Source organism: Triturus cristatus, chromosome 12 (genome assembly GCF_964204655.1).
Source record: "Triturus cristatus chromosome 12, aTriCri1.1, whole genome shotgun sequence".
Taxonomy (NCBI): Eukaryota; Metazoa; Chordata; class Amphibia; order Caudata; family Salamandridae; genus Triturus; species Triturus cristatus.
Genome location: NC_140595.1, coordinates 62477576 through 62492454, shown reverse-complemented (window position 1 = coordinate 62492454; position 14879 = coordinate 62477576). Strand labels below are relative to the sequence as shown.

At 48.7% G+C, this 14879-nt stretch overlaps 1 protein-coding gene across 1 annotated transcript in view; it reads right to left on the bottom strand.

Moving 5' to 3' along the window:
• The window catches only part of MKNK2 (MAPK interacting serine/threonine kinase 2), a 39194-nt gene extending 27938 nt beyond the window's left edge, over nt 1-11256 (bottom strand). The window contains exons 1-4 of the mRNA XM_085636827.1: nt 11037-11256; nt 7498-7670; nt 1221-1311; nt 487-588 (exon numbers count right to left, since the gene is read on the bottom strand). Of these exons, the coding sequence (XP_085492953.1) occupies nt 487-588; nt 1221-1311; nt 7498-7548 (244 nt within the window). The 5' untranslated portion in view covers nt 7549-7670; nt 11037-11256. The remainder of the gene's footprint in view (nt 1-486; nt 589-1220; nt 1312-7497; nt 7671-11036) is intronic.
• Between the last annotated feature and the right edge of the window lie 3623 nt (nt 11257-14879).

Below are 14879 nucleotides of genomic sequence, written 5' to 3'. Positions count from 1 at the left end.
TGCCTACAATATGGCACAACAGTTAAATGACGCCGTGAAAGGCCCACAACACTGTTACAGGATAGAGACCACTATGCCTGGGCATTTCACTGTAAAGTCAACCTTCGGTCTTGGATTTATTGGTGCTCCCCCTGGTAAGGTTTCCCCCACCCCACAATGTTCTGGGCGAAAGATGCTCTCCTGGGGCGTGTTCGAGCAGAGACCATACTGAGTTACCCCAGCGTGGGCCGGCTGGCACTGCCGAGCCCCGCAACTGCCAGCCGAGGTGGCTTAAAATAACCAGTTTAAACCGCTTGCCACGGGCATCCTGGGACTTGAGTTCAAATCCGTTCTCACAAGGCGGCCCATGTGCACAAGCTCCTTGCATGCTGCGAGTGGTATGGCGACAAATGGCCAGCTGCCCCTACCCCCACTGCACGCTGAAAGGGTCTGTCTCCCAACGCGCCGATGGCCACCAGAGCAGATTCAAAGCCGGCCGATGCTCACCTTCAAAGCGCCCCGAGAAGCTGTCGGTGGCCCGGCACCGTTTCTTCTTCTTGGTCCTCTTTTTGGAATCGGGGATGTCAATTGGTTGACTAGATGGCATGACTGTGGAAGCATCAATGGAGGAAAGGGGGTATAAAGGAGAAGCATTAATAGGCAGGACTCTCTTTCCTAGTTGTCAAAAATATGCTAGACACCACTGTTGGAAAGCAAAGCCCAACAACAGCATATGCACACGTGCGCAGTACACACACACAAAACACGATAAGATGGCACAATACTGCCTCCTTCAAGTGTAGCCTACACACATGCACAGACCACGAGAACAGTGGGCACACAGCATGGGAGGCAAAGACTGCACAAAGGTGGCACTTTAGTCCCGCTCCCTGTGATGGGGAGATGCTGTGCTTATGGGAGGTCCTGTAACGTGACTGGACTGGTTCCATTGAGAGACATGCTACACTTGGAAGCAGAGATGTTGGCCTGAGAGCAGCTGCCTGCACTGACAGAGACATCTGCTTCTTGTGCACATGCTTGCAGAGTCCTGCTCTCCTCGTCACGGTCACGCTGGGTAAAGGAGGATCAGTGAACCTGGCAGCAAGGAGAAGCCCTGAAATAGATTCTGAGAAAGGGCCCCCACCCCGTCTCTAAAAATATCCGGCCCCAGTTGTGTGGTGTGACCTGAGCGCCCAGGACTCTATCCCACCCACACGAACCAGACAGAAAGAGTAACGTACCTGGTCGGGTGGGGCAGTCGAAATTGAATACGGAATCCAGGTGGCCTGATACGGTGTCATTGTAGCCGACCAAATCAAAAGGATTCTGCCCCTGCGTGGAAGAACAGAAGGTGGTCAGAGTCAGGTCAGAGTCAGATCTCCAAGGCGCTCTCCTGTCCATGCATACATAGTCCACGATAAAACATGGTTGGACAGGCTTTACATGTAATCAAACCAAGTTGCTTCTAGTAAACAGTTTCTCTATCAGATCTGACCAGGGCAGCCCAAAACGCAAACGGTGGGGGCTAAAATAGCTGCTTCCTAAACGGGCCTGGCCCATAAAAAACCAAGAGGGCAACAGTGCTAGGGGGAACGGAGAGCAAATGGGGTCTGCAGTCTTACAGCCATGGAATTGGGCTCGAGAGCCTAGGACAGATAAACAACTCCATGGTGTCTGGAGGCAGGTATGGAAAGTACATTAACTCATTCAGTCGTAGATTGAAAGCCACCACATCAAGCAAACGTTATGAGGAGTTTATGCGCAGTAACTGCCTCCAAAGTGTAGATGGTGTTCATTTGCCCTACAAGCCTGTCGTAAGTGAATAAGATGCTTAACTTCAGAGTAATGGTCCCCAGAAGAACAGTAAGTGTGTCTTAACTTGTTAGCTGGCTGGTTTAGGTAGGCGCTTCTATTTGTCCGTAACCACTGTCCCATAATGGCTATTCAATATTTTATATGGGAGGCTTTGTGCACACCAATCATTCAATTCACTTTGACTAGGATGCGGGACCAAGTTTAAAAAAAGTGTATTTGTTAATTAATGTACAGAACAGCTTCCCAGAGGTAGGCAATTCTATTTTTAGATTTGTGGAGAACCCCCGACTGCATAATGTGAATACATCTGGCTTAATCATAACCGCGACCATCTAAGTATAACATGTATGAACTGATTTGCCCTCAAGTAGTTCAATACCAAGTTAATTCATTAAGGATACACCCATGATTGGTTCTTTAAGTGTTATTTGCAGACCGGTTAACCTGCTACTATATAAGCAACGTAGAAGGTGGACCACAGTTACCCAACCAACAGATGACGACTTCTAGCTATACCAACACTATTATTGAGGAGAGATGGAGGCACTAACCTAGCTGCTGTGAACAGGGGACATGGAAGAAAAAGCGTGTCTGTGTTAAGGAGGGCACAACCTGGGAACTCACTAGGCAGGAAGAAAAAACTGGGGTGTAGCCATACTCTCTGCCGCCATCAAATGGTCTAGGCCAAACACCTGGAGTGAAACAGGACCAGAGCATGGGCTCCTGCGTACTGAGGCCATCTGAAAAATCCAGGTTTGCTGCAAATAACAGGAGGTGCAGAGGCAAAAACGGTTTTCCCTCAGTTCAGGCTCCAGAAGGCTTTTTAGGTCCAGTCTACTGCGCTGTCTGCAAGACCTGTTATCTCCTCTATCAGCTTTTGGCATGCCCATGATTTGCCATTTGTTCGTTGTGCCATTTAGAAATGAGGGTTTTTTTATTGGTCCATTGTGTCTGATTCTCCTGCCTTTCGTGCTTGTCACGCCCAGGCGATTTCAATCATTTTTTGCTTGCGTTGGCCATCTCAATAGGTCTGTGGTTCCTCCTGGTTATCCTGATCTGACATTTAATTTTGCAGACTATCAACATCGTTTTAGGCTTTCAGGCCGTTTCAGGAAGCAATGCTCTGTTCTGCACCTGCAAAGTGGCAATTTCTGTCCGGTAGCTGTTGAGCTATGCCAAATGCTCCAACTCAAAAAAATGTGATACCGATTGCATTTCCAATGCTTGTTTTTTCTTTCCACCTCATTGGACCGCACTGGCCAGGTTATGACCCCCTTGTGCGCTCCATAACAAAGGAGAGCGCCCCAATGAGGAGTCAAGACAGGGCTTCAGTTCTACCTTTTGTGAACCTGAACCACATTGTATTGTAAGCGATTATTTTATTGTTGCTTTCTTGTCCACTTGTATTACTACTTTAGATTGTACAACTCATTTGCATTGTAGGCAACCAATGCAAGTTACTCCCCCTTATTAGGACCAGTGTGTCAGTCTGTTAAAACTAAACCCCTTGGTGCTTCCGTTTTTGCTTGTTTTATTCTGCCTTTCCCTACTCTAAATCTGCGATAATAGTTGTTCTCATGTGGAAGCCACGCCCTAAAAACGAATTTCACCTTCTGTGCAATCTTGCGTCACCTAAATATTTTGCCAGTATTGTCTCACTCCACAACAGCATAGTTCGGCTGCCTGGGGTGAAAACGCGGTTTGTCTCAGCACCACAATAATTAGTGTAACTGGGCGGAGGTACAGGCTTGTGTCTGAGAACCAGGTGAAGCTGGAGTAGTGGGAATTGGGGTGCGTCCTCGGAGAAACAACTGTTGATGCAGGTCAGATCGTAAGTGGCAGCAATGTGTTGAAGCCCCTCTTCTGCTACCACGTACTGATCTTGCAGCTAAATGGCAAGGTTGTGGAGTGTGGTCCTATGAGCTCAGACAAGAAAATCTTTTGCAGAAAGTTGTCCTTTGAGATCCCTTAATGACCTCTGTCCTTTGATGCAGGTAGCCCCACATCTAGAGCATGAAGGAGTAACTGACTGTCCATGTAATTGCTCCTGTACCTTGTTAGATTGTGGATAAACTAGATGCATCAGCTTTAGAAGGTCTTTCAGGTTTGTTTCAGCTAGGCAGAAGTGCTGTATGATCGGACAAGGCTGGTTGACGGAGCGGTGGTGGGAGGTCGCCTCCCGTTGGATGGTTTGCTGAAATGTGTATGTGACACTGCTGTCAATGGAGACATTTCTTGACAGTTGGGAAACGCTACCCTTTTCTACTCTAAACTTAATCACTTTGTCATGTACTGGAAAGTTCTATGTAGTTACTTCCCTGTAATGAATGCAAGGTCCTTGGACAACCTTTCCCACCTGTCCAGGGCATGTCCCTGCCTGCTATTTGACCATCTGGTGTTAATGCGTCATTGCCCTGCCTTCTCTCACTCGCTGAGAGATGTCTGCCCTTTATCCCTCAAAGACTGAGCTTCTCATCAGCTGGGTTGTCGCTCCTTTGAGTTCTCGCATCAGGGCACTAGGCTCCACCAAGGCCCTGTATTCTCTACTTTGTTTCCAGTCTTTAGATACTCGGGTAGCCATGGTATCTAGAGCCTGCTTTCTCCAAATTAAGCGCTCTGGATTGCATTGACACTCCAGAAGCTGGTTATTAACACCCTCGTCCAGTCTGTTAGCCTGTGGCAACACTTGCATTTGGCAGCCATGATAAGCTCTAATGCAAGCTCCAGTCTGCGAGGGCAGTAGCAGCGCACAGGCTCGTTGGCCATGTCTGTCATCTCGTGTGAAGTTGTTTCTGGTCAGATGACGCCAGCGGGTTCCTTGAGTAGGTGGAGGTCAGATGTTCAGTTGTAGCGCCGCTCTGGTCAGATAGCCATGGGACCGGGAAGGGGGTGTGGCCTGGCATGCACCTGGATACGGTACAGTGAATCGGGTACCACTCCAAGAAAGCTGGCGAGGGAGGCCAGAGGAGCAACCGCAGGCAAACACTCCGATGATATCCCAGTACTCCGCATCTATTGGCGCATTCAAAGGACCCTTATGAGCTCACAATGTTAAAAGCTGCACTGTGCTGGACGTCTTCTAATCCAGCGCCTCGGCTAACTTGTGATCAGGATTGGCCACAATGCTTGGCAGCGCTACAAACCACTAAACAGTTTTTCGAATGTATTGCGCAGCAGACTTAATTCCAACACGCAGCGTAGCTCGCTGCCACCCTTGAGGTTTGGGGAAAGTACAGGGAGGTGCGTTTTCAGATGTCTCAGCATGCTGGGAATTACAGGGTGTTTCTGCTGGGTGCCACCGGGCAGCCCTGGAAGGTAAACAGTCTGACGCAAGGATGTCAAGAGCCACACGTGGGGCCATGCGGCAGCTTCTGGCACAGTAGGCCTTGTGTTGGTGGTTTAACGCGACTGCGGTGGCCAGAGCTTTGGAACCACATTCTCATAGAAACCTGTGACTATTAAAAACATCAAATGAAATTCTGGAGTTGCGTGTCCAGGCCTCATGTACCTTTAAACATTAGTCCACCAGCGAGCACTGACCAATGTGTCTGGAAAAGAGACTGGTCAAGCAAATAGAATTTGAGATCTGAAATGCCAGCGGGACTGCAGAAGAACCAGCCACACGTGCTAACCCGTGATTTGCACCGGGTATGCATGCGGCAAAAAGCCTCACTCCTTCGGGCTTAGGACCACCATGGAAGGCACACAGTGTAGGCACGCTTCACCGGACTGTTCCACTGTAGCCACCCCAGTGCCCCAAATATACACTCGCCAACAAGGACTTGAAGTCCACCGCGCAGGTCCCACTCCTGGCTGCTACGCCAAGTCTTTGGAGAGACGCAGGCCAGGGACAAGCTGTGTAGGACATCATTGAGGAGATTAACACATGGACCGACTTCTGAGCCTTGCTTTAGGTGAAGCTGTTACAAGCCATATGTTGTCGGCGAGATTCAAATGACCGAACCTAAAAACCAACGCTTCTTCCTTGAAGGGCAGACTTAGTGGGCGGGTTCTTAAAATGGAGGCTTTCTGGTGCGGGTCTCAGGCCAACCCACAGCACGCACAGGTCACCGCTCGGCCATTCGGAGTTTTGTTTTGAACGAAAACAAGGCCTGCGCGGCGGTGAAACTGCACCCAGGCCTTTGTCTGCTGCACCCGCAGGCGGCTCCGAGGAGGCTGGGCTGGAACAGCTGCCAACAACACAACTTGGCGCAGGCCCTCAACGGCTCAGGGCTGCTCGGCTCCTTCGGCGCCGGGAGCTGGGATCAAGGGTATGCACCATGTGTAGGGAAGAACCTCTGTGGCGAGACGGTTACAGGCAGGCCTGTAAGTGGGCCGGGTCACAGACCAGGCAGTAATTAAAAACAGCCATTGAAACAGGTCTCTACCTGTCATTTCAACGATTTAGTCCCTGTTCATATTTCACGTTCTTCTTAATCTTACATTCCCTAAGAGTGTTGGCTATTTCCAGGATGATGTTTCTGTATTTTTTGTGTGTAACATTTCATTTGTATAGTGCATACTATAAACTGCGCCGACAGTTGTGAGTTGCCCTGAAATCCAGTTACAACTGTGATTTTGTGGAAAAAGTATGTCGAGGTACACAGTTTTCAAAATACTGACAAGGCGAAAATTAATCCTACTTAAAGCGCTGGTTACAAGGCCTCTATAGAAAACTGCACTAATGCAAGGGGGGCACAGAGTGGGGCAGGCCCGAAGAAGTCAAGCTGTTTGTGAGGTGCACCCCACCACATAAGCATTTATTAACTGGCCGGAAACAAACTTCAGTGGTGGTGATCTGTTCGTGCAGAAAGTGAATACTGTTCTCGTATTTACATTGCCTCGAAGCCTTGGTGAAGCAGGCCAGGACTCTGCGAGGGTGCATTGAGTCACCCCGCCCTAATGAAGCAGCGATAAACTGCTCCACGCGTGGCCCTCGCTCCTAACCAACGGGAGTGTGTGCTGTGGGAAGTGAGGCAACCGAACTCCGGCAGACCCTTTAAGCCGTTAACCACACTGACGTGTGACCTACTTCACAATACAAAATCATCCATCATTCATGCATCAGCCCCCCAACCCTTACCCAGAAACAGGACGAGTCTTACCCGATCGAATACACGGACAGCTGGAGGTGCAGCAGGCCCACGCCCACTGCCCCGGAAGAACAACCATCAAGTGAGGAAACATACCCCTTAAGTTCCTGTCACTGGGAGAGGTGATCCCTCCAGTCTTAACTGCTCCAGCAGTCTCCTCTCCACAGATGCAAGACCAGTGATGCTTCCTGAACTCGGACTGTCCCTACCACGCCCACCAGACCTTAATGAAGTGCCGAGACTCGAAAACAAAGTCCTCAATATCACGGGAGCGCCCAAACAACTCACACGCGTGTGCACTTGTACCCCGGGTTCCCCCTATGAACCCAAGAGGGTGGGCCGACCATCTGCCCAGCAAGCAACAGGCAAAATTGTGGCAAAATTGTAAGGTGAGATTTGTTCCAACCGTGGATCCCTCGACGTCTAAAGAGACAGGAAACCCCTTGTATCGTCCTTTTCAAATTAACATTCATTTCGTCATCTCCAACCGGACCAAAGGACAACACACACAACAAACTAATGTGCCCACATTGTTCCCTCCACCGTGCCGAGGAACAAACAGAATGAAGCGGTGAAGCTGCTATGCAGGGCAGGCTATGTAACCTCGTACCTTGAAGGAGCGGTGGAATCCTTTGACTTCTGTCGTCTTCTTTTGCACCATTTTGACGGATATTTTGGATTACTCAAAAGAATGAGTAAGGAGAATGGATCTGGGACCCCAGAAATTAGGAGGGGTGGTGGAAAAAGTGGAGTGAGCTAGTCCTAACTGGCTGGAAAGAGACCCTGGGAAAAGATAAAAATGCGTTATTTGGTGATGGATTCTTGCATTTTTTCATTAAATAATAGTCTCAATCAGTTCAAGCGTTACAGATGTCGTTGACAGTTAAGTGAAAATATACTGATGGATCAGTGCATATTTTTGAACTAAAACAGACTTGATTAGATTAAAAGTAAACAACCTAAGCACAACAGCGCCTTTATTAAAATAAAAATGAACCACTGTTGAAATCGATCTAGTTTCGTGGCCCCAAAAGTGAAGCAATCGGATAACTTTTCGAACTGCACTGTAATAGTACAGCTACCTGGAGCTCAGTAATATGGCAGCAAGGTACCCCTAGACCCAACACTGCAATAATACAGCTGCCTGGCTCTTTAACTGGGCTATAACAAACAAATGCGGCATGCAGACTCAGCCGTAATGATAGACACCATCGTAATAACGGGCCCCGACAGCACAACAGTGCAGCCTGGACTGTAATAACTGCAGGCTGAACGCCTCATAACAATCCAGCCTGGACTGTAATAACTTGGCTAAGCTCATAACAATGCAGCTTGGAGTGCATCATAACAATGCAGCCTGGACTGTAATAACTTGGCTAAGCTCATAACAATGCAGCTTGGACTGTAATAACGCTGCTAGCTGAGTGCATCATAACAATGCAGCCTGGACTGTAATAACTCTGCAGGCTGAACGCCTCATAACAATGCAGCCTGGACTGTAATAACTGTTGGCTAAGCTCATAACAATGCAGCTCGGACTGTAATAACGCTGCTAGCTGAGTGCATCATAACAATGCAGCCTGGACTGTAATAACGCTGCTAGCTGAGTGCATCATAACAATGCAGCCTGGACTGTAATAACGCTGCTAGCTGAGTACATCATAACAATGCAGCCTGGACTGTAATAACTCTGCAGGCTGAGCGCCTCATAACAATGCAGCCTGGACTGTAATAACTCTGCAGGCTGAACGCCTCATAACAATGCAGCCTGGACTGTAATAACGCTGTTAGCTGAGTGCATCATAACAATGCAGCCTTGACTGTAATAACTCTGCAGGCTGAGCGCCTCATAACAATGCAGCCTGGACTGTAATAAACTCTGCAGGCTGAACGCCTCATAACAATGCAGCCTGGACTGTAATAACTGTTGGCTAAGCTCATAACAATGCAGCTTGGACTGTAATAACGCTGCTAGCTGAGTACATCATAACAATGCAGCCTGGACTGTAATAACGCCGTTAGCTGAGTGCATCATAACAATGCAGCCTGGACTAATAACTCTGCAGGCTGAGTGCCTCATAACAATGCAGCCTGGACTGTAATAACGCAGCTAGCTGAGTACATCATAACAATGCAGCCTGGACTGTAACAACTCTGCAGGCTGAACGCCTCATAACAATGCAGCCTGGACTGTAATAACGCAGCTAGCTGAGTACATCATAACAATGCAGCCTGGACTGTAATAACTCTGCAGGCTGAGCGCCTCATAAGAATGCAGCCTGGACTGTAATAACGCAGCTAGCTGAGCGCCTCATAACAATGCAGCCTGGACTGTAATAACTCTGCAGGCTGAGCGCCTCATAAGAATGCAGCCTGGACTGTAATAACGCAGCTAGCTGAGCGCCTCATAACAATGCAGCCTGGACTGTAATAACTCTGCAGGCTGAACGCCTCATAACAATGCAGCCTGGACTGTAATAACGCTGCTAGCCGAGTACATCATAACAATGCAGCCTGGACCAATAACTCTGCAGGCTGAGCGCCTCATAACAATGCAGTCCGGACTAAACTCTGCTGCCAGCTGAAAGTATCAAAACAATGCAGTCTGGACTGTAATAACGCTGTTAGCTGCGCGCATCACTACAAATCCCCCTTCCACGTCACAGCTACCTTAATGCGAGTTCTGACAAGCAGCAATCTGCCGGCCTTACCCTGGTTACAACATAGGAAGGCAGCAAGCTCAGCCTGCAGTCATAATGCAGTTAGCTGACTATACCATAATGAAAGGACTCACTTGTCCTCTTGTGACGTAGTATTGCAGCTTATAACTGCACTGTAAATGCATCACAACAATGCAGTTATGGCGGAGCCTATGGCATCATCACAACAATGCAGATGTCTGCAATACTGCAGCGGTTTGGCTGGTTTAGCATTGTTTATAAGGGAAAGCCCAGTCTGTGCTGTAATGCCCCGAACCAATAACAGTGCAATAATGAACTTTATCATCTGAGTATGGCAGCTAACAGTATCACAACAATGCTGCTGGAAACCTCACAACAACGCAGGCAGCTAAACCAATCCGGTTCAGATATCAGGGCACTGTGCAGTATGTCATGTGGCTTACGCTGTAATACTGCAGACACGTAGAACTGTAACAAACCGCTCCAGTACATTGCCTCGGGCCATATCCTCTAATACTAGGTGCAGGGTCGGCACTGCAGGAATCCCCCAGACACGACAGCCAGCTGAATTTGGTGTGCCTGCTCGGTGTGCTGGAGGGAGCCTAAGCACCTACGGCACTCGGATCCCCGCAGCCAAGAGCCCTCTGAAACCCACCCCAAGCTCAAACTCGAGAGCAAATCTCCCCACGCGGAGCCAGGCCCGCCCCCCGCCTGCAGCAATCCGAAGATCAGGCCCCAGGTCTCGGCCATGTTTGCCTCCGTCCCCCCGCGCCGCGGCCTGTAACCTGACCCGCGCGCCGCACGCCTTCCTTCCGTCCGCGAGGCCCTTCTGGAAACTTCCGCCCTCTGCGGGCTGGGCCTGCAGCAAGGGCTCCTGCACGTACCGGGGCTGCGCGCTGCCTGCCGGCCTGCACTGGGGCCCCAACCGTCACCCACGGACCCCTCTGCACGTCACCGGCCCTGTACCCCTGCAATGCCTCCCTCACCCGTCGTCTCCAGAATTAGCCGGGCCCTTGTGCAGCGTCACGGGCCCTGCAAAGCTCCACGCCACCCTCACCGGTCGGGCCAGCCGCCGTCTCCAGTCCCATCCGTCTAGCCCCTCTGCAGCCCCCCGAAGCGCCAGCCTCCTCCTTCCTTTGTGTGCGATTCATCGGAATGAGGAAGGGGCGGGCGCGCACCAGCACAACAATAACAAAACGGCCCACGCACTGCACCGACCGCTCGCCCGGGGTCTGCCGCTGCACGCACGGGCGGCGCGAGTGCATTCGGGTTACAAAGCCTGCACCCCTTCCCACAGCCACACAAGCAGTTACCGGGCGTTATTTTTCCCACGACCCCCCCTCCCCCGCCCCCAATGGTAGGATACGCATCCATCCCCTCGGTGCACCCCCATATTGTAAGGGAGAGCCCTGTAACAGCCGCTTCCCCCGCCACCCTCCGGCTCGTCCCACTCGCACACCCCTCTTACCGTGGCGGGCTCTGCAGCAGACTCTGCTGGATGGTCACAGCCGGACTCAGCTCATGGATGAGGAGTTACTTTCACAACGGCCAGAGTCCCGGGAGGGGGTTATATACCGAGACAGACTCCTCCTTCCACGGCCCTGCCCCCTGCCAGAGCCCTGCCTTCCCGCCCGCCCCTCCATTCTTCTCCAGCCTGGTCCCGCCCTCTCCCTGTGCTGCCGATACCCAGCGCCAGCCCTCTGTGGGCCTGCGGATGCCACGGGTCACCAAGAGGCTTGCTGATGACACAGCTCTCACACACTCCTTCACAAGCCCTCCCTCTGTACTCGGCCAGGGCCATACCACTTTAAACCACCGCCTCCCCTCCCACTTCGGAGTGTGCAAAAAACGCCGGGTATTTCAACAGTCCCAGCTCTCGCCCTCACCCCTGTGTGCAATGCCCGGACATGCTCAAATGACAACAAGGGCTCCAGCAAGGAGCACGTGTGCACGCTTCCACTCGAAACCACTCGCACAGACAGCATTAGATGCCAAAGGTTCATGAATAGTGAGTGCTTCGTGCTCTTGAAAAGAATACTGTAAGAAGGAATATTATTTATATGTATTCTTAGAATATGTTTACATTTAAATTGCAGTTATATAGCGCTTACTACCCTTGACTAGGTTTTGAAGCGCCTTTAAGCACGCTACCCGGGAGCCCAAAGCTAATAGTCAGTAAATCCATTCGTTATTGGGGTTAGTTTTACATGACATGCTCATTCCATGTGTTCAATCCAGGTTGTTTGTGCGACATTAGTGACAGATGTGATCATTAGAGGGGGCTATATGAGAAGCAATTGCTTGCTGGAAATAGATATCGTTATGGTTTCCAAAAAGGGCTTAAAACGGGTAGACGTTAGATTTAGAGTAACTTGGATACAGAAAAGTCAGGCAGAACGTAGAACGGCCCTTAACATAAGGAATGGAAGCAGGGCTTTCAAGAAGCTGAGACTGGTCTCTACCGGGTCTCCATTTTTGCACCTCAGCCTCATCATGATTAAAACAAAATCTTAACTTCTCCCTTCCTTTGATGTGACTTCAAAGAGACTCGTTAGTTCTTTCAGTCTCGTCTTTTCAGAACTGAAGCATTTTCAATATTCTATACAACGAAGCCATAGTTGTTGCTTATGTCTTATGCAACTAACAACCATTGGCAAAGCCAATCGGCCTGGCTTGTTGTAGGCGGAATGTCACTTGTATTATATATCTGGATGCAATGAGAGAAGCAGCAGATTACCAGTAGGGCGGCACACTATGCTAAGCAAATTTTTAGTTTGTGTTTTAAGCCATGCCCTACTTACATCGGCCATGCCCCTTTGAGAGACACTTCCCCCCCCCCCCCCCCCACCACCACCCTTTACATTTTTTATCATCCCACCTAAAAAACGGGATGGAAGTAAGTAAAAGTTTCTCTGAAGGTCAATTTTATATTCAGAATTTTAAGGAATAAAGTAGATTGAGACTTTTGGCATGCAATTTGTGGGTGAAAACCTGTTGAAAGAAAGTGTTTTCATTTCTGATTTTAAGGAATGTAGCCTACACAATCTTTCTAGACACTTATACTTCCCACAGTGACAAAGGAAGCCCAGTGCTTATTAAGACCCATTTACTTCAAGCAGTACAACAAATAGGCACATCCTATTCCCAGTAATTATAATTTGAGAGCACCCCAGAGAGACCCCTTTTTTATGTACTACAGCAATATATTCAATACTATAAAGTATCATTACAGTGTATGCAAATCATATGTACCGTACATAAACTATACATATAATTTCAAACATGTTATGCAAGCACCTAGCTACTTAAAAATATAACAAGGAGTGGGACCTCCCCCGCTCACCGAAGCTTGCCTTATTACACGTGATGGAGGGAATAGGCGGCAACATATATAAACGCCATTTATTATTATTGGGCCTTACTTTAGCAAAACGGGACATTGCCAGGGCGTGGAAGGCACCGATGCCCCCTACAGTGGCAGCGTGGAAGAATGGTTTGGATTTCTGCATGGGCCTGGAAAAGCCAATTTTTGTCGCCAGGGGGTGCCCCCAAAAACATTTTAAAATTTGGAAAAGGTGGGCAGATTATCAGGAACTATTCCTGGAGCCAGCTCCAGCTGCGCAGGACACGCACTCGTAGAGCTCAAGATTGAACGGGGATGATTCAGGGAGTGGGGTGGGGTGAGGTGAGGAACTCCGGTTGATAGCATTACTGCAGTATTCAAATGGTTTTGTCAGACAGTGGGTGTATGGTGCGATCGGGCGGTGGGATTGGTGGGGGGAGTTTGATTTTATTGTATTTCCCTCCAGGTTCCTTTCCTGGGGCATCAATATTGAAAATGTCAAGTACAACATTGTATGCTTTGATTGTGCACACTCTCCTGGGTTACAGGGCCCTGCTGTTTATGTGCAATTTGACAAATAAAATTTGTTTAAAAAAAAATATATATATAGCAAGGCAATTGACTGATACATTGCAGCAATCGTTAGTTTATTCAGTGCTTGTTTGTGACCCATTCAGTGCCTATCTTGGAAGGTGCTGTCCCCTGCGTACACCAGAAGTGCACCCCACAGAACAGATAACACGTTCAAAAGAATGGCTATGTCTGAGACCACCTTCCAGGATCCACCTTGCCTCATATTGGCGCACACCTAGCCCTAAACACTGTGTATACATATATTTATAAAAAAAAATTAAACATTGAGTTATGTTTGAGTAGAACTGGGCGAGACAACAAATTAACAGAGAGAGAAGAGCCAAGCCAAGGTCCTGAAATACTTAACATCACTTAAAGGATAAGTCTCTTCAAAATTAAAAAATAGTGCATTTCTTTAACACATTGAAGCTTTAATATTAATAGAACACACTAAGCTGAAAATTTCATCAACCTGCTCATAGCAGTAGCCCCATCATGCATTGATTACTGCCAAGTCTCTGTGATGGGGTATCTGTAGGAAGGAATATTAACTGTTTTAGGTAAGTGAGACACCGGTCACTTCCAGGGTTTCCCTGGCATGGGTGACAATGGAAAAGGAAGAGCAAGCCACCTGGAAGGAGTTTTGCATTGATTATAAAAAGTAGTATTTCAGGAAGTTGTATTATATGAGATACATGTAGAAATGAGTGTCTTCAAACAGAGGAGGAGAGTGGGATGACCTACCAAGAAATTCCTGGAGGGGAGAAAGGCTAGCATTTTCAGTGCAATAGGTCCCGCATTTGCAAGCATTTAAGCTATTGGCATTGTAAATGACAATTCCTTTTATTTGTGTTTTTAAAAAGAACACGTATATAAAAGGTATTGTTCCTCAACCCGACACAGAGCAATCTTTGCGTACATTTTACGCTTTCCAATGGGTAGAAGACGAGCTCCCATGACTGGGAATAGTACCTTCCTGGACTCTTCCGAAAACAGTTCGGGCCAATTAGTCAAGACTCAAGACTTCTGTTCGTGAGGATTTGGACCGGTGGCGGCGCTTACCCTTGTCTTGGCAGAATTGCAGCAGTCAAGATGAACATGCTACCTAGGGCCCTTTTTATTTTCCAGACGCTTGCTCTCTCCCTGTCCCCAAGGGAATTGAATCAACTCTAATGAGACTTAGAGCGTTTTATATGGGGAGGATTGAAACCCAGATTGCAGAAACAACTTCAGCAGCTTACTAAGCAGGAAGGGAGTTTGTGAGTACCCGAATATCGTGCAATACTTTCAAGCCGCTCAATTGGATTATATGATAGAATGGAATCTCCCTATGACATGGAAGCACTGGGTCTTTATGGACCAGACTGTAGCGGGTTCGCACATTTGGAGGGAGAC